At 49.3% G+C, this 23,968-nt stretch overlaps 1 protein-coding gene across 3 annotated transcripts in view; it reads left to right on the top strand.

Annotated features, from left to right (window-relative positions):
- The window catches only part of tpcn1 (two pore segment channel 1), a 146,057-nt gene that overhangs the window by 94,167 nt on the left and 27,922 nt on the right, over window positions 1-23,968 (top strand). For all 3 annotated transcript variants that reach the window (XR_005459927.1, XM_038790554.1, XM_038790543.1), the window contains exons 9-17: window positions 1,452-1,551; window positions 1,687-1,803; window positions 3,922-4,046; window positions 4,204-4,252; window positions 4,900-4,963; window positions 5,684-5,728; window positions 7,534-7,590; window positions 8,578-8,631; window positions 15,517-15,589. Coding sequence is in view for 2 of the 3 variants with exons in the window: in XM_038790554.1 (XP_038646482.1) it covers window positions 1,452-1,551; window positions 1,687-1,803; window positions 3,922-4,046; window positions 4,204-4,252; window positions 4,900-4,963; window positions 5,684-5,728; window positions 7,534-7,590; window positions 8,578-8,631; window positions 15,517-15,589 (684 nt within the window). In the remaining variant the exon portion in view is untranslated. The remainder of the gene's footprint in view (window positions 1-1,451; window positions 1,552-1,686; window positions 1,804-3,921; window positions 4,047-4,203; window positions 4,253-4,899; window positions 4,964-5,683; window positions 5,729-7,533; window positions 7,591-8,577; window positions 8,632-15,516; window positions 15,590-23,968) is intronic.

Raw genomic sequence — 23,968 nt, forward strand, 5'->3', positions numbered from 1 at the left:
ATTAAGGGTAAAGTAGTAGCTGGATAGAGGATTGGTTAATTAATAGAAAGCAAAGAATGGGGATTAATGGGTGTTTCTCTGGTTTCTCAGGGATCAGTGTTGGGCCCACAATTGTTCACAATTTACATAAATGATTTGGAGTTGGGGACCAAGGGCAATGTGTCCAAGTTTGCAGACGACACTAAGATGAGTGGTAAAGCAAAAAGTGCAGAGGATACCGGAAGTCTGCAGAGGGATTTGGATAGGTTAAGTGAATGGGCTAGGGTCTGGCAGATGGAATACAATGTTGACAAATGTGAGGCTATCCATTTTGGTAGGAATAACAGCAAAAGGAATTATTATTTAAATGAGAAAATATTAAAGCATGCTGCTGTGCAGAGAGTCCTGGGTGTGCTAGTGCATGAGTCGCAAAGAGTTGGTTTACAGGTGCAACAGGTGATTAAGAAGGTGAATGGAATTTTGTCCTTCATTGCTAGAGAGATGGAGTTTAAGACTAGGGAGGTTATGCTGCAATTATATAAGGTGTTAGTGAGGCCACACCTGGAGTATTGTGTTCCGTTTTGGTCTCCTTACTTGATAAAAGACTTACTGGTGCCGGAGGGTGTGCAGAGGAGATTCACTAGGTTAATCCCAGAGCTGAAGGGGTTGGATTACGAGTAGAGGTTGAATAGATTGGGACTGTACTCATTGGAATTTAGAAGGATGAGGGGGGATTTTATACAAACATATATAATTATGAAGGGAATAGATAGGATAGATGCGGGCAGGCTGTTTCCACTGGCAGGTGAAAGCAGAACTAGGGGCCTAGCCTCAAAATAAGGGGAAGTAGATTTAGGACTGAGTTTAGGAGGAACTTTTTCACCCAAAGGATTGTGAATCTATGGAATTCCTTGCCCAGTGAAGCAGTTGAGGCTCCTTCATTAAATGTTTTTAAGATAAAGATAGATAGTTTTTTGAAGAATAAAGGGATTAAGGGTTATGGTGTTCGGGCCGGAAAGTGGAGCTGAGTCCACAAAAGATCAGCCATGATCTCATTGAATGGCGGAGCAGGCTCGAGGGGCCATATGGACTACTCCTGCTCGTAGTTCTTATAAATTGGTTTAGCTGATCTTAAATGGGAAGCCGTTGGGAACACTGCGGTCCGATCCAGAAAGGAAACCTCAGGCGAGGTTCTCTTTCTAGGAACCTTCGGCGGAAATACTGGACCTGGGGAACTCACATTTGACTGTGATGTCCCCTGTAGTCATGTAGCAGTACTGAATCATGTATCAGGAATAACCCATTGGTGTCTCAGAAGGTTGACTCTTGGTTCCCTTAGAATTGAATTCTAACATGAGTCACTGACTGGAGGAGATGAGGGAGGAACAAAGGAGAATGTTGGAATAGGGGTGGGGGAGGTGCAAGCTGAAACAGTTGTCTTTTATATTTTCTTAAAAAGTAAAATTCTATAGTTTTCCAGATGTGATGATGCCAGCTTATTCCAAAAATCCTTGGTCCTGTGTATTCTTCATTGTGTATTTATCCATTGAACTCTACTTCATCATGAATCTGGTATGTTTTTGAATAACATTAATCAGAAATTGAGAATATATATTGATGTAATTAAAAATCTATTAATTAATTAATTGTGAATTTATCTTGCACATGGTTTTATTATTAACTAGTATTTTGTTCACAATTTTCCAGCTTCTTGCTGTGGTGTTTGATACATTTAATGATGTTGAAAAGAAGAAGTTCAAATCACTCCTTTTGCACAAACGATTAGCAATAGAACATGCTTTCCGCCTTCTGGTCAGCAAAAGGGTGAGTACTCCACAAACGTTTGCTTAGGTTTTGTTAAGCGAGTGGTATTATACATTAAAATCATGATTTCCTGTACACAATGCAGGGAGGGGGTCTCCAACAAGAGGGAATCTAAACATCACCCCTTGACACGCAATATCATTCCCATTGCTGAATCTTCCACTATCAATATCCTGGGGATTACCGTTGACCAGAAAGTAAACTGGACAAGCCATATAAATATTGTATCTATGAGAGTAGGTCAGAGGCTAAGAATCCTGCAGCGAGTAACTCGGCTCCTAACTCCCCAATGCCAGTCAACAAGCTAGAAGGCATAAGTCAGGATTGCGATGGAATATTCTCCCCTTGCCTGAATGGGTGCAGCTCCAACAATATTCATAAAGTTAGACACCACCCAGGACAAAGTAGCTCGCTTGATTGGCACCCCACCTACAAAATGCACTGCATAAACTCACCAACTCTCCTTAGACTGTACCTTCCAAACCCCAGAACCATCACTATCTGAAAAGACATGGGCAGCTGATACATGGGAATACGACCACCTAGAAGCTGCCCTTCAAGCCATTCGCCTTCCTGACATGGGCAGCATGGTGGTAGTTGTTAGGACGGCTGCCTCACAGTGCCAGACACCAAGTTGAATTCTGGCCTCGGGTCACTGTCTATGTGGAGTTTGTACGTTCTCCCCATGTCTGCATGGATTTCCTCCCACTGTTCAAAGATGTGCAGGTTAGGTGGATTGGCCATGCTAAATTGAGCCATAGTATTCAAGGATTATTGGGTTCGGTTATGGGGTTGCGGGGATAGAGCGGGCTGTACGGAGGAGTGGATATGGGTAGAGTGCTCTTTTGAAGGGTCAGTACAGATTCGATGGGGTCAAATGGCCTCCTGCACTGTAGGGATTCTACGATATCGCTGTTCCTTCACTGTCGCTGGGTCAAAATCCTGGAATTTGAAGAGTGCACCTACACCACAGCGGCGGTTCAAGAAGGCAGCTCAGCATCCTCCTTTTCAAGGGCCATTAGGGATGGGCAGTAAATGCTGGTCTAGCTCACGAAGCCCAAATCCCTTTAATTAATTTTTTTTTTAATGTTCTCCTGTTCTGAAGACATGAACGTCTTCCTGGCTTATAATTCCATAACTGGGTGCCTCCATTACTTAATTTAAGTGCACTTTATTCATTTGTGAGCCTTGACCATATCTACATAATTGTAATTAAAGCAGTAGTTTCTGGATAGCAATCAGAAACTCTTTGGGGGAGATTCTCCGCAAATGCAGAGAATCGTAAAGGCTGCCGTGGGACAAGCCGTGACCCACGGCAGCCTTCACGGCCACTTCCGGGGCCGATTCTCCTCCCGGGCGGGGCTAGGAGCACGGCCCCGCACGTCAAGCGTCACAGCGGCTGACGTGGCCGATGACGTCAGCCGCGCATGCGCAGGTTGGACAACGCCAACCCGTGCATGCGCAGTTGGCGTCTTTCTCCTCAGCCGCCCGGCAAGACGTGGCAGCTTGATCTTGCCGGGCGGCGGAGGAGAAAGAGTGCGTCTGTTTTGGACGCTGGCCCGACGATCGATGGGCACCGATCGCGGGCCTGTCCCCTCCCGAGCACAGTCATGGTGCTCCCGTGCGAATCGGGCCTCTAGATGCCCCAAACGGGCATCTGGCGCCTGTTTCACGACAGCAGCGAGCAGGTGTGTTTGCTGCCGTGTTGAAACGGGCGTGAAGGCCCGGCCGCTCGGCCCATCGGCCTCAGAAAATCGCCGTTCGCCGTAAAAAAACGACGAGCGGCGATTCGTGGCGTGAGTCGGGCATGGGGGGGAGAATAGCGGGAGGGCGTGAAAAATGTCGGGAGGCCCTCCCACTGTTGTCCCACCCGGCGTGCGGGGCGGAGAATCGAGCCCTTTATTTTTTTCATACCAACTAAAGGGTTTTTGAAGCCATTTGTTGGAGCTCAGTGCTTCCCCCACTGAGAAGTCATTCAGCATGTAGACCTGGATGTAACGTGGAACTTTCATGATCAGTGTCACTCCAGTTACTTGTAGAGAAACTCAATGCACAATCAACATTTGACAGATGTGTAACAGTCTTATGAGTATCTTATGTGATTAATCTTTATTGCAGAGGCCTAATGGCATTTCCTTCAAACAGTTTGAAGGCTTAATGAGATTCTACTCTCCGAGAATGAGCGCTAGAAATAAATATCTTGTCTTCAAAGCACTGAAGAAAAACAATACTGAGTTACTTGGGTAAGGATATTCAGACTTTTTGCCCTGATTCTTTTTCAAAATATTTTCCTTTTTTTGAAATTAATTTATTCCAGAATACCTTTTGTAGACATTGTGCCTGCTAGGGTTTCAAGTATGTGAAGAATATATGTATTTAAAGTAACTATCTATCCCACAGAATAGAAGATTTTTACAACTTCTATGAAGTTGCTGGATTAAAATGGAAAGTAAGTAATGTGGAAATTTTACAATTTGTTTTCTGTATCACACTAAACTGAGCACTAACCTGGTTATTGGTAAATGCTAAGCAACTGGATAGGAGTGCAATTTCCCTACTTTGTACTGTAATTAATGCAGTGAATCTGCATAATGCTGGTACAAATTTGATGTCAAAATCCAATTAAAAAATTAAATGGTACTTGGCTTGTGGGCTGGTGTCTCAGTGTTTTCCCCCAATGAACTGTGGGTCTATTCAAAAGTAAACTATATTCAATGTTTAAAGAAGATTGTAGCAAAGGTATGTGATTTTACATTATTGCCTCATTTTGGAGGCAAGGTAAAGCATAAAAAGCCTTGGGTAATGGAACAGCACAAAACAGGAGATAATTTAATTCTATAGATTTTAACATTGTAAATTCTCAATGCCAGGGTTGAGAGTGAGTGTAAGTCATCCCTAGAGTTATAATGTAGTCGGCCCAATTCTTCAGTCCATCCTCTTTTATATGTAACTCCCCACAGTGAACTAATCCTATTGGTTATTCTTTGTGTTAAATCATTTATTTACCATCCTAACATTGACTGTACTGCTGAACAAAGTAAAACCAACATGTACTGCAATTGATTACATTTAGATATTGCTGTTTTCTCTCCTTAGGCAAAAAGAAGTGGAGATTATTGGTTTTATGACCTTCCACATACTCCATTTCTTATATTTAAAGGTACAATTAACTATTATCATGCATTACATAATGAAATAACCAGGCTCATGCAAACCAATCTATTAATCAGTTTTAGAAATACAAAATGATCACAATGACTTTTCAGGAACTTCAATGAATTTAATTCCAACCTTAATTTTAACTTGATGTTCAATTAATTTAAATTTATACATTGTAAATCCTAACGATTATAACGCTTACATTAATCTCAAGGCTTGGGTAAACCTTCTAATAGGTTTAGTTTTATGGCTAATTACATCATCTGAGCCCAAAAATAAATTCAAAATTTGCTCCTTTTTTTCAGCGCTTTTAGAAAGTTAACTCTCAGGATGATAGGCTTTGCTGGCATTTATTGCCTATCACTTGTTGTCCTGAGAAGATGGCAGTGGATATTCTACTTGAACTTCTACAGTGTATGTGTCAAAGCTGCTCTCACAATGCTGATAGGCAAGGAGGTGTATTATTTTGATACAGCAGTAATGAAGGAGAGCAATGAATGACCAAATCAGGGTTGGCAGCTTAGATGGGATCCTGCGGGTCACAGTATCCCAGGCACCTTGGTATCCTACTTTCTAATATAATTTGAATAGTTTCAATAATTAAATCAGACCAAAGTACAGATGGTATGTTATTATGTGGAGACCTTGAAACGTCGAAAAAGAGGCTGTAATAATTTATGATGTGAATTATAAATCCTGTGATTATTTTCTACTTTTGTAGGAATTAATATCCTTGTGAAGTCCAAAGCATTCCAATATGCCATGTGTGAGTAAATGAATTTCTTCGTCAGTTTGTCCTGCTTAATCATGCTGGAAAATTTGTAATTAAGGATCAACTCATTAATTAGGGTCTAATGAAGCTTTGTTGGAATAGTATTATGATTTTAGGGTGTTCTCTCTATAGCTATAGGAGTGCAGTTACTCGTGTGTAGCATGTCTGAAAATATTTGTCCCTACTTAAGTTCATGGCCTTAACTTTTCTCATATTTCTTTCTCATAGTAATTTCTATTGATTTTGTAATGACTGTCAGAACAAATATAGTAAGACATTTTTCTGTATAAAACTGACTACATGAACACATCCCTCATTATTTGATGCTGATCAAAATCTAGTTGTGGCAAAGATGTACGGTATTTGTTTTGCCGCTGTGCAGTCTGGTAGTTTATATTCACAAAATAAATCTATATTATTAAACAATGGGCCATAACTCCCTGGTGTGGCAATCAGTGTCAGATTGGAACTCTGTGCCCAATTGATTGAGGTAAATTTACTTTGTGCCTGTCTCGCCTGACCTTCCAACTCTGGCCTTGGGAATGGTCAGGTATTTAACCTCTTGAGATTGGGGGAGGGGGAGAGCGTAGCATTGGACCTTGGGGACGGGGGAAGGAGGATCAGGCATGTTTGGTGGGGGTGCTCCAACTGTGTCGTGTTGCACCTGCTGAGGGGGGGGGGGGGGGGGGGGGGGGGGGGTAGTGGGGAGGTGAGGGTTGGACCTGTAATGTGGAGAGGGAGGGGGGGGGGGGTTCTGGACTCAGGCAGATGTGGAGGTAATAAAAGGCCCGGAGGAGGAGTCCCGTGCTTGCGGGAAAATTCCATGGGGGCTTAGAGAATGGAGAGCATCATGGGGGTGGTTAGTTGGTGGGGGCGGGGACTCTACTAGGGGTCAGAGGTTATGGGGGCTGAGAGGTTCGGTCTCGTTCTTTGCAATATTAACCCAGAAGTTAGAAGAAGTTTGTGTAATACATCCACGGAGGCAGAAGTCCCATCACCAGAATTCCTTTTATTTACAAATCCAACAGCAGTACTCTAAGTGGTACCCTGCCAGGGTGCCACCCGATCTCTTCCTGCACTGAGGAGTTCCAGTGAGTGGAGCCCCAGGGGCAATCAAGTTCCGATAGATACCATGGTCTTTCTCGGTGTTGCGAGCACTGAGAAACACCTGACTAAACATGCTCATCGTGGGACTCTGTTTTAATTTGGTTATATCATGCCCAAAGAGTTGATGTGCTTAACTAATGCCCTCCATGGAGATGAGTTTGGAAGCGGGGTGGGGTGGGTCGGCACCTCACCTTTCTGCATCTGCTGCTATTAAGTCTGAGGTGGGGAGGCTTGTAAACAAACTTTGTGCCCCGTCGCCACCACCATTGGTATCTAATCAGCAGGGGGCGGGTGACTCATGATGCAGGAAGCCTCTCTAGTTTCCTTGTGGCTCCTAGGAGGGGCCCTTAATTCAAAGGCAGTTAGTCCTGATTGAAGGAGGAATCTAAATAATAACATTTCCTGATGGAGGTGATGTATTGCACTAAATACATAGTATACTTTGCCAGTGGGATATATTTCCCGTTGAAATATGCACGGAGTTTTGATTAGCCAAACGTTAACCTTTTGAAACATGGCAAAGGGACCAGATGACCGATGAAGAGAAATTGTTTTATGTGTCAAGTTGACAAAATAAAACTGACTTATGGGTGATCACTGAATTTGCAGTTCTATGTATAACTTCTGAAACAAAATATTTATATTGTAGCAGTTAAACAATTATTTTATGTACATTTATCTTTTTATTTCAGATGTTGTAATTGCGGTAAATGGAATTTGGATATTGGCTGACACACTCATGACCAAAGGTACAAGTCCATTTTTGTAAATAAGATAAATTCAGCGGGATTCTCTGTTGGCGGGAAGCTCCGCTTCGCCGGCAGCGCATTCTAGCTCGCCGATTTGCCGATGGCGTGGGGGCGGCCCAATGGGAAACCCCATTGGCCAGCTCCCGGGTCAGAGGATCCCACTGCCGGCGGGGGGGCGCCGTATCAGAAAACGGGTCTGGAGGGATGGAGAATACCACCCATTTTGTTGTCAGGTCTGTTTAATTTAATGGTTGTGCTTTCTATGACTGGATTATATCTAAAGAGGTAAATCCCATTTCAATGTGAAATATATGAAATTGATCAGGATATCCAAACAGGTCAGTTGTATAAATTGGGCCTAAAAATTACTTTTGTGCCTAATTTCTGTGCCAGTTTTCCGCCTTCCCCTCATTTTCCAAAGCCATTGCGTCCAAGGTTCCACAGTTTTCAGGTGTCCTCTTGCACCTTGATTAAGTGGCCATTCTTCATGTGCGTGCCTTGAAAGCGAATGTTGCAAGCCAGTTTGAACACTTAGTAACATGGGAGAGGCCTCACAGAATTCATATTAAAGCACTTACTGTTCAACTGAGACCATTCTATTCAGTCCGAATTGGGGAGTCAAATCAGGGACTTTCTGGCCTTTCAAGTTCAGTAGATAAATGAGAAGAGCAAGTTGAATTTTATAATTAACTTTTGTTATTGTAGATATTGGGGTAAAAATTTAATTTGCCAACTAGGCATAAAACTCCCACACAAATTTCAATGAAAATGCAAATTATGTGTGATTTCTGTATTGGACAGCTAATTGGCAACATCAGTTTTACATGCAGGAAATAAAGTTCAAATGTAGCCCAGCAATTATTTCTAGAACTGCAAATTTATTGCATGATACAAATATGCATCATCACCTTTTGTATGCAATACTGAGTTTGAAATGTGACTTTTTATTTTGTTTTCTTTGGGGTGATTACATTATCCCTGCTGTAGATGGTGCCTTTTTTCTCAGGATTGTGCCCTGGAGTTATATTGTATTTCTCACAAGTAAGTTCCTTTTCTTTTAATATTGAATTATCTTCCAATTCTGCTAGCTTTTATTGTGCTTTTAGGATTTCTTCTACAGTATATGACCGTATTGTTGTGTTAGTTCAGAAAGCTTTTATGGTATTGTTTATTAGATGTAAGTATTGTCATTTGTTGAAGGATGAAGATTTTTTAACTTATAAAGGGGAGAGGGCAGCTCGGTGGCCTAGTGGTTAGCACAACCGCCTCACGGCGCTGAGGTCCCAGGTTCGATCCCGGCTCTGGGTCACTGTCCGTGTGGAGTTTGCACATTCTCCCCGTGTCTGCGTGGGTTTCGCCCCCACAACCCAAAAATGTGCAGAGTAGGTGGATTGGCCATGCTAAATTGCCCCTTAATTGGAAAAAATAATTGGGTAATCTAAATTTATAAAGGGGATTACTGATTGTTAAATATGGGTCTGGGCTGAGTCGGAAGTCAATGATCCTTCACGTAAGATTCCACCCTAGCAGGGGCTGCACAGTGGCGCAGTATCTGCTGCCTCAAGGCTACGAGGATCCAGTTCGATCCCGGTCCCGGATCACTGTCCGTGTGGAGTTTGCACATTCTCCCCGCGTCTGCGTGGGTCTCACCCCACAACCAAAGATGTGCAGGGTAGGTGGATTGACCATGCTAAATTGCACCATAATTGGGAAAAAAAATAATTAGGTACTCTAAATTAAAAACAAAAGATTCCACCCCAGCTATATAGAGAAAGAACAAAAATGTAGGAAAATTTTCTCACAAAAGAAGATTAGAAAAAATGTTTACTGAATGTAAAATTATTCCTTTTTAGCTCCATTGTAAATAAATGTTCTCACCTTAATGCTTTGCCATCACACTGTTATTCACATTTAAGATAGGTGGGTAGGCCACCTGCTTTTGAAGTTTTTTATTGGGAGAGCTTTCCTTTACTTCGCCCTACCATTACCGCCCCTGCCACGACAGGGCCATATAATTTCTCCCTTGAGGTTTTACCCATGCCCTGGCTTAGAATAATTTCCCTCAGAAGTCTAATGATATGTCTTTGAAATTAATCAAAATGACCGTGGATCTAGGTCATGAACAATAATGGAGCTTAAACACTTTTGCTGAATTATGTGAAAAGCAATTGCTGTATTGACAGTTCTTTAATGAATTGTATTCTTTGAACTGTACATGCTTTTGAGGAGAGTTAGCATTGATTCTGTGCTTCCACAATATACAAGGAAACATGCCGTACTTGCATCTGTGGAAATGCATGATTGAAAATTGAGGTTTAGACCACTTGCAGGGCTTAATGCAGCAATACGTTTTCCATAGCAATATTAAGGATTCTTTTCAATCTTTTTAAAATCTTTTCTCATATTTATAAACAGTTGTTACTTACATACATTACATTTTTCTTGCCCCCGCTAATATGCTTTATTTTGCAGAGAGGTTTGTTTTGTCCTTCATTTGACTAACTGTATGTATATTTTGCTGCCCTCTGGATCGGTCTATGATATCCTCTTCTTCCTCCTGCCCCCCCACTCCCATTGGTTTCAGCACCCTTCCTCTTCTCTCATGGTCCCCTCCCCCGAGCCCGGTCAGGTGCGCTCTGTGCACCACTTTGAGCTGCATTAGGCTCAGCCTTGCGCAGGAGGACGTGGAGCTCACTCTGCTGAGTGCTTCGCTCCAGAGTCCCCATCCCACCTCTGTCCCCAGTTCACCCTCCCATTTTTGTCTGGACCCATCCAGTGGTGTTCGGGCTCCCGCACCTCCCGCTATTCTCCCACCCCCCCAAAATGCGTGTCCGGTTTTGCGACACGCCGCTCGGAGACGGCGGCCCATGATTCTCCGGCCCGAATGGGCCGAGCAGCCTGCCGTTCCTGACCTGTTCACGACGGCGGCAACCACACCTGGTTCCTGCTGCCGTGAACATGGCGCGCCAGGTAAGTGTGGGGCCTGTGGGGGGCGGATCGGGGATCGAGCACCACGACCATGCTCGGGAGGGGCCGGCGTCTCAAGGGGACGCACTCTTTCCCCTCCGCCGCCCCGCAAGATCAATCCGCCACGTCTTGCGGGGCAGCTGCGGGGAAAGACGGCAACCGCGCATGCGCGGGTTTGAGCTGCCCAACCCACGCACGCGCGGCTGACGTCATTAGGCGTCGCCGCGCCGTCTTTCTTGGCGCGCCGGGCCTTGAAGCCAGGGACAAGGCCCGGCGGCCGAGTTTCCCGGTACGGCCCTCCTATCCCCCTGGGGAGGGGAGAATAGGGGGCCGGGAAAGGCTTCCGACGCCGTCGTGAACCTCTCCGGGTTTTACGACGGCGTCAGGCCTTGCGGAGAATTCCGCCCCTCGCTCCTTGTATTTATCAGGTCCTCTAGTGGTGTGCTTTCTGGGGCCTCGGAGTACCCTACTGTCTCTTTGCGGAGAAAGTGCTTTATTTGGAGATGTCTCAATTCCTGTCCTCTTGATAGTTTCCACTTCCGCGTCAGTTTGTCCAGTGTCACCAGTCTGCGCCCTACGTAGAAGTCCCCGACTGTCAGTGTGCCCCCGTCCTGCCTCCATCTTTTGAAGATGGTATCTAGCATGGCTGGGGTGCATCTGTGTTGCCGCAGATGGGGGTCATAAGCGACATTTTGGTTATCCCGAAGTGTTGTCTCAACTGGGTCCACGTTCTCAGCGTGGCCGCTACCACTGGGCTCGTTGTGTACCTTCTTGAGGGGGCTGGGAGTGCTGCTGTAGCCAGGGCCCGGAGGGTTGTTCCTTTACAGGATGCCTCCTCCATTTGTACCCAATCCGTGTCGGGTTCTTGTACCCATCCCCTCACTTTTTCCACCGTTGCTGCCCAGTGGTAATATTGTAGGTTCGGCAGAGCCAGGCCCCCTCTGACTTTCCCTCTTTGCAGTTAAGGTTTGGGAATTCTTGGGTTCTTGCCCCCTCCACATAAACGCCATGATTAACCTGTCAATGTTTTGGAAAAAGGCCTTGGGGATGAAGATCGGGATGGATCTAAACAGGAAGAGGAACCTTTGCAGTACGTTCATCTTGATTTTCTGTACTCTTCCCGCCAGGGAGAGTGGGAGTGAGCCCCGCCGTTGAAGGTCTTGTCTTACTTTCTCCACCAGGCTGGTCAGGACTGGTGCGAATGTTTTGTAGAAGTCCGCCGGGAACCTGTCGGGTCCCGGTGCCTTCCCCGCCAGCATGGAGCTGATGCTCTCCATGATTTCTCCCAGGTCTATTCGTGCTTCCAGCTCCCTCCGTCTGACTTCCCCCACCACTGGCAGTTCCAGTCTGTCTAGGAACTGTTTCAATCCCACATCCCCGTTGGGGGGCTCGGAGGTGTACAGTCCCCGGTAGAAGGTCTCAAATGCCCGATTGACCTCCTTTGGGTCTGTTACCAGTCTGCCTTTGTTATCCTTAACCTGCGCGATTTCCCTCGTGGCTGCCTGCTTTCTCAGCTGGTGAGCCAATAGGCGGCCAGCCTTGTCTCCGTGTTCATAGAAGGTCCCCCGTGTCTGGCGGAGTTGGTACACTGTTTTCCTGGTGGATAGCAGGTTCAAGTCCATTTGCAGCTTTTTCCTCTCCGCCAGCAGCCCTACAGGTCGGGGCCTCGGAGTACTTTCTATCGACTTCCAGAATGGAGTCCACTAGCTGTTGCCTGGCCACCCTCTCTTCCCTATCTCTGCTTGCCTTGTAGGCTATGATCTCTCCTCTGATCACGGCCTTCAGTGCCACCCAGAACGTGGAGGGTGAGACCTCCCTGCTTTGGTTGTTACTAACGTAATCTCCTATGGCCTGCAATATTTTTTGGCAGAAAGCCTTGTCGGCCAGGAGGCCCGTGTCCAGCCTCCATGTGGGGCGCTGGGCCCGGCCTGCCTCCAACCTCACATTCATATAATGGAGATAACGATCGCGGAGTAGTCCGTTCCCGTGATCCCTGGAAGCACCAATTTCCCTACTGCAAAGAAGTCAATGCGGGTGTATACCTTGTGCACCTGCGAAAAGGACAAGAATTCCTTTTCTCCCGGGTGCAGGAACCTCCATGGGTTCACCGCCCCCATCTGTTCTATGAAGGCCCCTAGCTCCCTAGCCATGGCAGACGTTTTCCCCGTTCTGGGGTTTGATCGGTCGGTCAGTGGGTCCAGCACGCAGTTAAAGTCGCCCCCCCCATAATCAGTCGGTGTGTGTCAAGGACGGGGATTTCCGCCATGGTCTTCTTTATAAATTCTGAGTCATCCCAATTGGGAGAGTACACATTTACCAGTACGTCAGGTGCCCCTTCCAGGACACCGTTGACCATGACGTACTTTCCCCCTGGGTCCGTAACTGTCTTGGTTCCTGTAAACCTCGTCCTTTTGCTGATAAATATTGCTACCCCCCTATCCCATGTCCCGTAGCATGAGGACCATCTGTCCCACCCAGCCCTTCCTTACCAGCAGTCGGTGCTTCTCCCTCAGGTGCATCTCTTGTAGGTAGATTATGTTTGCTTTTAGGCTTCTTAGGTGGGCGAACACTCTGGATCATTTCATTGGGCCATTGAGTCCCCTTACATTCCAGGTAACAATCCTGGTGGGGGGGTTCTGACCCCCCCGGTCCTTTGGGATCACCCATACGTACCTGGTGGACGCACCCCTGCACTTCGGGGTTTCCCTTTGGTAGGGGGCCGTCCGAAATGGCCAGGGTCACCGTTCTCACCATGGGGTCGGGCCCCAGCGCTCAGTGGTTTCCCTTTGCCTAGGAGGCACCGAATGTGTCCACCAGCTGTGTGTATGCCACACGGGTGCACCCCTGCGCTCCGGGGTCTCCCTCAGACCTGATGCCCTCTCGAGTGGTTTGCGGCGCCCTCTTGGTTCCTCGCCCTGCTACATGCCTGCCGAGGCCTATGTCTGTACTGCTTCACTTTCTCACCCTTCTCTTTGCTTCTCTTTTGTTCTGCGTTCTCCCCCAGACTCCTCTCCCCCCCCCCCAAGCCCCTGTCCTTTTGTCCCCCCCCCCCGCGTTCTGCCACCCCTTCCGTCCCCCCTCCCGTCCTTGTGCCAGACACTCCCCCTCCCCTGAGAGGGGCGTCGCGGCCCTCCTTCCTACCTGCCCTCCCGTGCTGATCCTCCTCGCTAGTACGGTGGCCCTCCTCCCAGTATTTGCCCAGTTCTGGCCCTGTTTAACCTTTCTCCTACTGGCCCTTGTCTCGCCCTCCTGTTTGGTTTCCTCACCCTCATTTCCCTCGCTCCCCCCCCCCCCATTGTTTTGAGGGAGGAGACAAGCTCTGAGTCAAAACAGCACAGTCCCGCGTAAGGCATAACACGTATGTGCACAGTTCATGAGTCCTTTGTCCTTGTTTGCGGTCTGTTCTCCGCTCTTTATTCTGGTTTTCCCTTCCTTTTCCGTTCCCATGTCTTTCATTGCAGTTGCGTGTGCTCCTCCCCCAGCTTGTTCGCTCGAACAAACTCATCAGCTGCCGCTGGGGTGTTAAAATACAGCTCTTTCCCCTCAAATGTTACCCAGAGTTTGGCTTGGTATAACATCCCAAATTTAACCTTGCTTTTGTGCAGTGCTGATTTCGCCTTGTTGAATTCAGCCCTTTTTTTTGGCCAGGTTTGCCCCAATGTCCTGATACACCCTCATAGTCTTCCCTTCCCATGTGCTCGATCTCGTTTGCCGGGCCCACTTTAGGATTCCCTTCCGGTCTTGGAACCGGTGTAGCTTTGCAATAATTGCTCTGGGCTGGTCCCCGGCTTTGGGCTTGGGTCAGAGCAACCTGTGCGCCCTGTCTATTTCCGGTGGGTTTGGGAATACCTCCTTTCCCACCAGCTTGCCCATCATTTGGGTGATGTAGCCTGTTGGGTCTCTGCCCTCTATCCCCTCTGGCAGACCCACTATTTTAATGTTCTACGGTCTGGACCTATTTTCCTGGTCCTCCACTTTCCCTCTTAGGCTCCCCTGGGCCGTCACTAACCTCTTCACCTCGACTTCTAGAGTTATCACCCTGTCGCTCTGGTCCGAGACGGCCCTCTCCAACTCCAGAATCGTTTTTTTTCTGCGCCTTCACTTCCCTTTCGAGGCCTTCGATGGTCTGCTGCATTTTATGTGTTGTCTCCTTCATCATTGCTTGGAGCTCCAACCAGAGCACCTCCTTTATGCTGGTCGCTGAGTCCTGCTCACGCTCCGCTACTTGGTCTCCCATTGTTTTCCCTTTCAGGCTCGCCTGTACCTCCGTCTCGTCTTGTGGGACCACCGGCCTGCGCATCCGGCGCTCATGCGCCTTACCGTCGCCGCTGCTGCTGCTTGCGTCTTGCTGCCCCTTCACCTTGGTGTTTTCTTTCCTCCAGCCATCTGTCTGTCTCTCTTTCTTTCCCCGCTGCTGTTCCTTATCCTGAGGTTGCTCTTCCTCCCCCCGCTCCACTGCTCTCGCTGCGTCTGCCTCGGGCTTTGGATTTCCCCTTTTTTTTGTTGGGGGGGTGTTGTGGTTGGTTACCTTCCTTTCTCTCTTTCCTTGTCTCTTTATTTATTTATTCACTTTTATTTTCCCCCCTTCTTCTTCTCTTCTCTTTTTTCCCCCTTTCATTCTAACTTCTCAGAAGGGTTCGGGAGAGAAGTTCCTGGTGCGAACCGGAGCCCCTCGTTCATTCTTTTTAATCTTTAACAGGCCCCAGAATGTGGCGACTACGGGCTTTTCACAGTAACTTCATTGCGGTGTTAATGTCAGCCTACTTATGACAATAAAGATTATTAATATTATTAGTTTTATTTCCTAGAGCAGTGTCAAAAAGAAACATTTAGAGATACTTGTTATGCTCATCTTGATTTATCAATGTATTTCCTATAACTGTGACTTCAAATCATCCATACTAAGTTTTGCAATGAATACCTACCTATGCAGTAATAGTATTTTTATGTTTTGTATAGTTTACGGGGTAGAAATGTTACTGAAAATCACTGGTCTGGGTCCATCTGAATACTTCACATCTGGCTGGAATCTGTGAGTATGGAACAAGTATAAATTGGTGCGTAGAGTAAATAGCTTGTAATGTTTTCTGTGGCAAGAATTTACAGAACTGTTTCTTAAGGATTGCTGGAAAAAATGATGCAAACAGGATTAACCTGTGTACGTATGATTTTTTAAAGTTTTATATACAATGTACACTCAGACGGTTGGTTAAATGCATACTCTATTCAAAGCAAAGCAGTGACGGATTTGCTGCAACTATAAAGTTAGACCTCTATTTGAATTACTCGGTTGCTTTGCCTCTCGGGGTAATGTGGCGAATTTGAACGAATGCAGTTACATAGGATGAATCTATTTATTTATTTTGCTCATTGTATCATACTTGCCACCTCTGTGATGCTATTACCATCATACTTGCCCTTATTGAATGAAAAGTCAAAAACTTTGAAATATACAGCTAGAAATTCCACAGATTGCTGCTAACTACTACTAGAGGTACCCACTGTTTAAACTATGTTCAATTAGCACATTTTCAGGGGCAGCACAGTGGTGCAGTGGTTAGCACTGTTGCCTCATGGCGCCAAGGACCTGGGTTTGATCCCGGCCCCGGGTCACTGTGCGTGTGGAGTTTGCACGTTCTCCGTGTGTCTGCATGCGTCTCACCCACAACCCAAAAATATGTGCCGGGGAGGGTAATTGGTCCATTAATCGGTTAAAAATAATTGGGTACTCAAAAAAAAAAATTTTGAAAGCTCATTTTCGTTTTAGCACAGTTTGTAAATAATAGAACTCACCTGAATAGCGCTGCAGCCATTTTTGTTTTAGCATGGTTACTGCATATGCACCAAGAACCCTGTTGTAAATGCGTAAACTCAGTCTGTTATTTTTAAATACACTTTCTTTGTTCGTCGCCTCTCCCAACCTAATTGCCTGTCCACCTTGTAGGGCAGGCAGTTCATTGGGCTATAAAGGTGCCACTCCAAAATGCCTAATGCAAACTTAACACTCTCGCCTGCTCTGATATTCTCTGTTCTTGGCCCTGAGGGTAGGGTGGGCGGGAGGGCTACGGGTACCTGTAAAATTCAGCTCATAGAGTCAAACACAATAGAACATTCATAATGCACTTAAATACTGCACTGAGTGATTAAACTTCTACACTTTGGCTGAATCACTTCTCTAATTCTTGAATTTTGGAATGTTGCTAAGGATGACTACCCTTTAAAATGCTTGTTTCTAAATTATTTAAATGGTCATTGAACTGAAAATCCAGCTGTTTAGAACTCCTAATATGTTCTTTCAAAAATAGTGTGCTAAACAAAACTGCTGAATGAAAATTACTTCCCCACAAGCAACCATGGAATAAGGTTGGTTACATTCCTGACTCGTAGGGTAACATTCTCTGGCCTCGGTGACTTCCGGTTGCGGCTATGCGGAGCTAAGCCGCACGTTCGGCAGCTCCCGCTAGAAACGGACTTTTGGGCTCTTTTTAGGGCCCCCAGGGATGCTTGATCGACGATTCCCGACATGGGAAGGGGTCTGCAGTAGATCCCATGGGTTCTATGGTCCGGACCAGGAGTGGGGCGAGCAGAAAAGAGGTGGCAGCGCCTCTGGAAAAGCGGGGGAAGGAAAACAAAATGGCGGCCGGCGGAGCCCTCGAGGAGTGGAGGCAGTGGGCGCAGGAGCAGCAAGAGACTCTTCAGCGCTGCTTTCAGGAGCTTAAGGTGGAGCTGCTGGAGTCGCTGAAGGCTACCACCGGTAAGCTGCTGGAGACTCAGACAGCCCAGGGTGCCGCAATCCGGGAGCTGCAGCAGCAGGCCTCCGAAAGGGAGGATGAGGCCGCGGCTGTCGCGGGGAAGGTGGAGATGCACGAGGCACTCCATAAAAAGTGGCAGGAGCGGTTCGAGGAGATGGAGAACCGGTCTAGGCGGAAATATTTACGGATCTTGGGCCTCACAGAGGGGCTGGAGGGGTCGGACCTGGCGTCTTATGTGGTCGTTTTGTTGAACTCGCTGACGGGAGCTGGGTCCTTCCAGGGGCCCCTGGAGCTGGAGGGGGCCCACAGAATACTGACAAGGAGGCCCAAGCCGAAGGAGCTGCCGCGGTGCTGGTGCGGTTCCACCGGTTCGTTGACCGGGAGTGCGTGCTTCGGAGGGCCAAGAAGGAGCGGAGCAGCAAGTGGGAGAACACGGTGGTGCGATCTACCAGGACTGGAGTGCGGAGGTGGCTAAGCGTAGGGCCGGGTACAACCGGACGAAGGTGGTGCTCCACAGACAGAGTGTGAAGTTTGGCATGATGCAGCCGGCGCGTCTGTGGGTCACCTACAAGGACCGTCACCATTATTTCGAGTCCCCGGAGGAGGCGTGGGCCTTTGTGCAAGCCGAGAAATTGGACTCAAACTGAGGGTCAGGGATGGGGGTTTTGTATGTAAATGTAACTGTGTCTATTTTTTGGAGGGGGGGTTCTCTGTTTCATGCAGGATGTGTGTTGGCTTCAGGGTGGGTGGGGCAATGTCTTTTTGTATGGGTCTGGTGGACGGGTTCGGGCAGGGAGGTAAACTGGGAGTGCGGGGAGCTGGTGGTGGGGACCGGCAATATGAGCTGCCCTAGAGGAGGCGGGGTTGGGCAGGGCGAAAGCGCGGGCTTTCCTCCTGTTTCCCGCGCTGCGGGGTGATGGGGGCGGGGTCGGGGCTGAGATGCGCAGGCCTTTGCTTGTTTTTATTTTCCCGCGCAAGAGCGGGGGGGGGGGGGGATGGAGGGCCTGCTGATGGGCACGGAGGAGGAGGAGTACCCCCACGTCGGGAGAGGTCGGAGGTGTGGCGGGAGTCGCCGGGGGTCAGCAGAAGTTAGCTGGCTCACGGGAGTGCTATGGAGGGGGGGGGGGGGGGGGGCGCGGCTCGGGGGGGTCCTAGCCGGGGGGGGGTTACCAGGTTGCTGCTGAAATGGCCAGGAAGGAGCTGGAGTGTGCTGGGGGGGGGGGGGGGGGGGGGTTGCCGCCATGGGGAACAGGCCGAGCGGGGGGCGCTGGCCAGTGGCGGGCAGGGGATAGGTTATAGCTAGTCGGCAGGGGAGGGGGGGAGGGGGGCAGGGAGCCCTCTGATCCGGCTGATAACTTGGAATGTGAGGGGGCTGAACGGGCCGGTCAAGCGGGCCCGGGTGTTTACGCATTTGAAGGGGCTGAAGGCGGATGTGGCCATGCTCCAGGAGACGCACCTGAAGGTGGCGGACCAGGTTCGACTGAGGAAGGGATGGGTGAGCCAAGTATTTCATTCAGGGCTGGATGCGAAGAATCGGGGGGTGGCGATCCTGGTGGGAAAGAGGGTGTCGTTTGAGGCGTCAAATGTGGTAGCTGACAGTGGCGGGAGGTATGTAATGGTGAGTGGTAAGCTGCAGGGGGAGCGGGTGGTGCTGGTGAATGTCTACGCCCCGAACTGGGACGATGCGGGGTTTATGCGCCGCATGTTGGGCCGCATTCCGGATCTGGAGGCCTGATCGGGTTGGGGGGGGGGGGGACTTCAACACGGTGCTGGATCCCCCATTGGATCAATCCAGGTCCCGGACGGATAGGAGGCCGGCGGCGGCTAAGGTGTTGAGGGGGTTTATGGATCAGATGGGAGGGGTGGATCCCTGGAGGTTTGCGAGGCCAAGGGCCAGGGAGTACTCGTTTTTCTCCCACTTGCAGAAGGCCTATTCCAGGATCGATTTTTTTGTCCTGAGCAGGGGGCTGGTTTCGAGGGTGGAGGATGCCGAATACTCTGCCATAGCCATTTTGGATCATGCCCCGCACTGGGAGGTCCTCGGGCTGGGGGAGGAGAGGGACCAGCGCCCGCTCTGGCGCTTGGAGGTGGGGCTGCTGGCAGATGAGGAGGTGGTCGGGAGGGTACGGGGGTGTATTGAGAGGTACCTTGAGGCCAACGATAACGGGGAGGTCCGAGCGGGGACGGTTTGGGAGGCATTGAAGGCGGTGATTAGAGGGGAGTTGATTTCCATCCGAACCCATAGGGAGAGGGGAGAGCAGAGAGAGAGGGAGAGATTGGTGGGGGAGATGGTGAAGGTGGACAGGAGATATGCGGAGGCTCCGGAGGAGGGATTTCTGGGGGAGCGGCGTAGCCTTCAGGCCAGGTTCGATCTATTGACCACCAGAAAGGTGGAAGCTCAGTGGAGGAAAGCACAGGGAGCGGTGTATGAATACGGGGAGAAGGCGAGTAGGATGCTGGCACACCAGCTCCGAAAGCGAGACGCGGCCAGGGAGATTGGGGGAGTGAAGGATAGAGATGGGAAGGTGGTGCGGATGGGGGTAGACGTTAATGGGGTCTTTAGGGACTTTTATGGGGAATTGTATCGGTCTGAACCCCCGGTGGAGGGGGGGGGGAATGGGGTGCTTCTTGGACAAGCTGCGATTTCCAACGGTGGAGGCGGGGCAGGTGGAGGGACTGGGGGCGCTGATTGAGCTGGAGGAGCTGGTCACTGGGATTGGCAGCATGCAGTCGGGGAAGGCGCTGGGGCCGGATGGGTTTCAGGCCGAATTTTATAAAATGTATGCGGACCTGTTGGGATTGCTGGGGGAGCGGTGTTGGTTCGGTCCTTTAACGAGGCGAGGGGGGGGGGGGTGGCTTTGCCCCCAACTATGTCACGGGCGCTTATTTCCTTGATCCTTGAGCGGGACAAGGACCCCCTGCAGTGTGGGTCATATAGGCCGATCTCGCTGCTAAATGTAGACGCCAAGCTGTTGGCGAAGATCTTAGCTACAAGGATACCTCAACTTTCTGGCTCAACGATAGGGTACTGGGACAGTAGCAGCAGCAACCCGGGGGGGTGGGGGGGGGACGACGACGATGACCATGTTTGTTTATTTTATTTAAATTTGATTTATTTACTTTTAATTTATGGTTAAGTTCTCTTCTTGGGGTGGGGGGGGGGGGGGGTGGGGTACATGTGTTGTTACGGTTTGGGGGGAGTTGCGGGTGTTATGTCGGTGCAACATCGTGGGCCGAAGGGCCTGTACTGCGCTGTATCGTTCTATGTTGTTCTATGATAGAGGATTGTGTGCCGGGGGTCACTCACGAGGGGTTTGTAAAGGGAAGGCAGTTGAATACCAACATACGAAGGCTTCTGAATGTCATTATGATGCCGGCTGTGGAAGGGGAGGCGGAGATAGTGGTGGCATTAGACGTGGAGAAGGCCTTTGATAGGGTTGAGTGGGGGTATCTGTGGGAGGTGTTGGAAAGGTTTGCGTTTGGCAAGGGGTTTGTCCGTTGGGTGAGGCTGCTCTATGAGGCCCCGATGGCGAGTGTAGCCACGAATAGGAGGAGGTCGGAGTACTTTCGGCTGCACCGGGGGACGAGACAGGGGTGTCCCCTGTCCTCCTTGCTCTTTGCGTTGGCAATTGAGCCCCTGGCCATGGCGCTGAGGGAGTCGGGGAACTGGAGGGGCCTGGTGCGGGGTGGGGAGGAGCATCGAGTGTCGCTTTATGCGGACGACCTGTTGCTGCATGTGGCGGACCCGGTGGGGGGAATGCCGGAGGTGATGAGGATTCTCAGCGAATTTGGGGGCTTTTCTGGGTATAAGCTCAACCTGGGTAAGAACGAGCTGTTCGTTGTGCACTCGGGGGATCAGGAGGAGGGGATTGGTAGGCTCCCACTGAAGCAGGCAGGGAGGAGCTTTAGGTATCTGGGAGTCCAGGTGGCTAGGAGCTGGGGGGCCCTTCACAAGCTTAACCTCACAAGGCTGGTGGAGAAAATGGAGGAGGAGTTTAAAAGGTGAGATATGTTATCGCTGGTGGGTAGGGTGCAGTCCGTCAAGATGACGGTGCTCCCGAGGTTTTTGTTCCTGTTCCAGTGCCTCCCCATCCTTATCCCGAAGGCCTATTTTAGGAGGGTCAACAGGAGCATCACGGGATTTGTATGGGCACACGGGACCCTGAGGGTGAGAAGGGTGTTTTTGGAGCGGAGCAGGGATAGGGGGGGGGGCTGGCGCTGCCCAACCTGTGTGGGTATTACTGGGCTGCCAACGCAGCAATGGTGCGTAAGTGGGTAATGGACGGGGAGGGGGCAGCATGGAAGAGGATGGAGATGGCGTCCTGTGTGAATACGAGCCTGAAGGCGCTGGTAACGGCGCCGTTGCCGCTCCCTCCAACGAGGTATACTACGAGTCCGGTGGTGGTGGCTACCCTGAAAATTTGGGGGCAACGGAGACGGCATAGGGGGGAGGTGGGGGGCTCGATGGAGTCCCCGATACAGGGGAATCACCGGTTTGTCCCGGGGAGCGTCGATGGGTGGTTTCTTAGCTGGCACAGGGCAGGTATTAGGAGGTTGAGGGACCTGTTTGTAGATGGGAGGTTTGCGAGCCTGGGTGAGTTGGAGGGGAAGTTTGGGCTCCCCCCGGGGAACATGTTTAGGTACATGCAGGTTAGGGCTTTTGCCAGGCGGCAAGTGGCGGGGTTCCCTATGTTGCCCCCGCGGGGGATTCGGGACAGGGTGCTCTCGGGGGTGTGGGTTGGAGGAGGGAAGATTTCGGACGTGTACCGTGTTATGCAGGAGGTGGATGAGGCCTCGGTGGAGGAGCTGAAGGGTAAATGGGAAGAGGAGCTGGGTGAGGAGATTGAGGAGGGAGGGAGAATTGTGTACATGGGTTTATTGGATATGGCGGGTGTTATCTCTTTCCTTTTTGTTGTTTTCTTTTTTTTGTTTTTCTAGTTGCGGGGGGTTTTTGTTCTTTGGTTTTTACTATGGTCGTTTGGTTAATATTGTTTTGTTGTTTATATTTTGTGAAAATCTTAATAAAAATTATTTTTTTATTAAAAAACATTCTCTGGCCTCCCCGCAGCATGTTTCTTGGCAGCAGGAGGCTGGCCGCCTTTGGCCAATGGCGGGATCTAATGTTCCCACTGCTGTCAATAGGATTTCCCATAGAATCCACCCCATTCTGCCAGGAAACCCGCGGTGAGTGGCAGACCAGAAAATCCAGCCAGCGTGAACAGCCGAAAGATCTTGCACGTTTATAAGAATTAGAAGTTTACTTTTCATTCATTTAAATTCCTGTCCTAACACCCTGATTTACTTCGAAGTAATATTTTGCTATATCTATTCTAATTATCCCAATTGCCACCATGAATTCTAAAGTCCAAATATATACCAGGAGACACTGAGCATTGGTAGCCTAATACCAAATAGCATGTCACTTTGACAGCTCAATTTGATGATTTTAATGTTCTGGCATCAATAAATGTTTACCTCGGCAGTAAATGGGCAGCACGGTAGTATAGTGGTTAGCACGGTTGCTTCATGACACCAGGGAACGAGTTCGAATCCCAGCTTGGGTCACTGTGCGGAGTTTGCATGTTCTCCCCATGTCTGCTTGGATTTCCTCCGGATGCTCCGGTTTCCTCCCACAGTCCAAATATGTGTGGGTTAGGTGGATTGGCCATGCTAAATTGCCCCTTAGTATCTAAAGGTTGGGTGGAGTTACTGGGGTACAGGGATGGGGTGGAGGTGTAGGCTTACGTAGGGTGATCTTTCAAGGGAAGTTGTAGACCCGATGGGCAGAATGGCCTTCTTCTGCACTATAAATTCTTTTTTTTAGTAAACATTTTATTGAGATTTCTTTTGTTATAACAACAACACAATAAACAATGAACATGAAAATATAAACATAGTGCAAAAGCTGTCTCCCTCCCTTACAGGTCCCACCTTTATTAACCCCCTACTCTAAGCTAAACTAACCCCCCACCTTCTGCTGACGATTAATTTTCCACGAAGAAGTCGACGAACGGTTGCCACCTCCGGGTGAACCCTAACAGTGACCCTCTCAAGGCAAACTTGATTTTCTCCAAACGGAGAACGCTAGCCATGTCCAATAGCCAGGTCTCCGACTTCGGGGGGCTTTGAGTCCCTCCAAGCTAATAGTATCTGTCTCCGGGCTACCAGGGAAGCAAAGGCCAGAACGTCTGCCTCTCTCCTCCTGGATTCCCGGGTCTTCCGACACCCCGAAAATCGCCACCTCTAGACTCAGCGCCACCCTTGTTTTTAACACCGTGGACATGACATCTGCAAAGCACTGCCAGAATCCCCTAAGCTTCAGACATGCCCAGAACATGAGGACATGGGGCGGCATTCTCCCCTACCCGGCAGGACGGGGGGTCCCGGCGTAGGGGAGTGGTGCCAACCGCTCCGGCGTCGGGCCTCCGCAAAGGTGCGGAATTCTCCGCACCTTTGGGGGCTAGGCCCGCTCCGGAGCGGTTGGCACCACGACGACCGGCGCCAAAACCGGCACCAGTGGCCTTTCAGGCCCGGGGCTGGCCGAAAGTTCTTCGCCGGTTCGCCCATGTGCCGGTGGTGACGTCAGCGTCAGCTGCCACTGACATCACCACCGGCGCATGCGCGCTGGGGGATTCTCTTCCACTTCCGCCATGGCGGAG

The sequence above is a fragment of the Scyliorhinus canicula genome, chromosome 1 (assembly GCF_902713615.1).
Source record: "Scyliorhinus canicula chromosome 1, sScyCan1.1, whole genome shotgun sequence".
Classification (NCBI taxonomy): domain Eukaryota; kingdom Metazoa; phylum Chordata; class Chondrichthyes; order Carcharhiniformes; family Scyliorhinidae; genus Scyliorhinus; species Scyliorhinus canicula.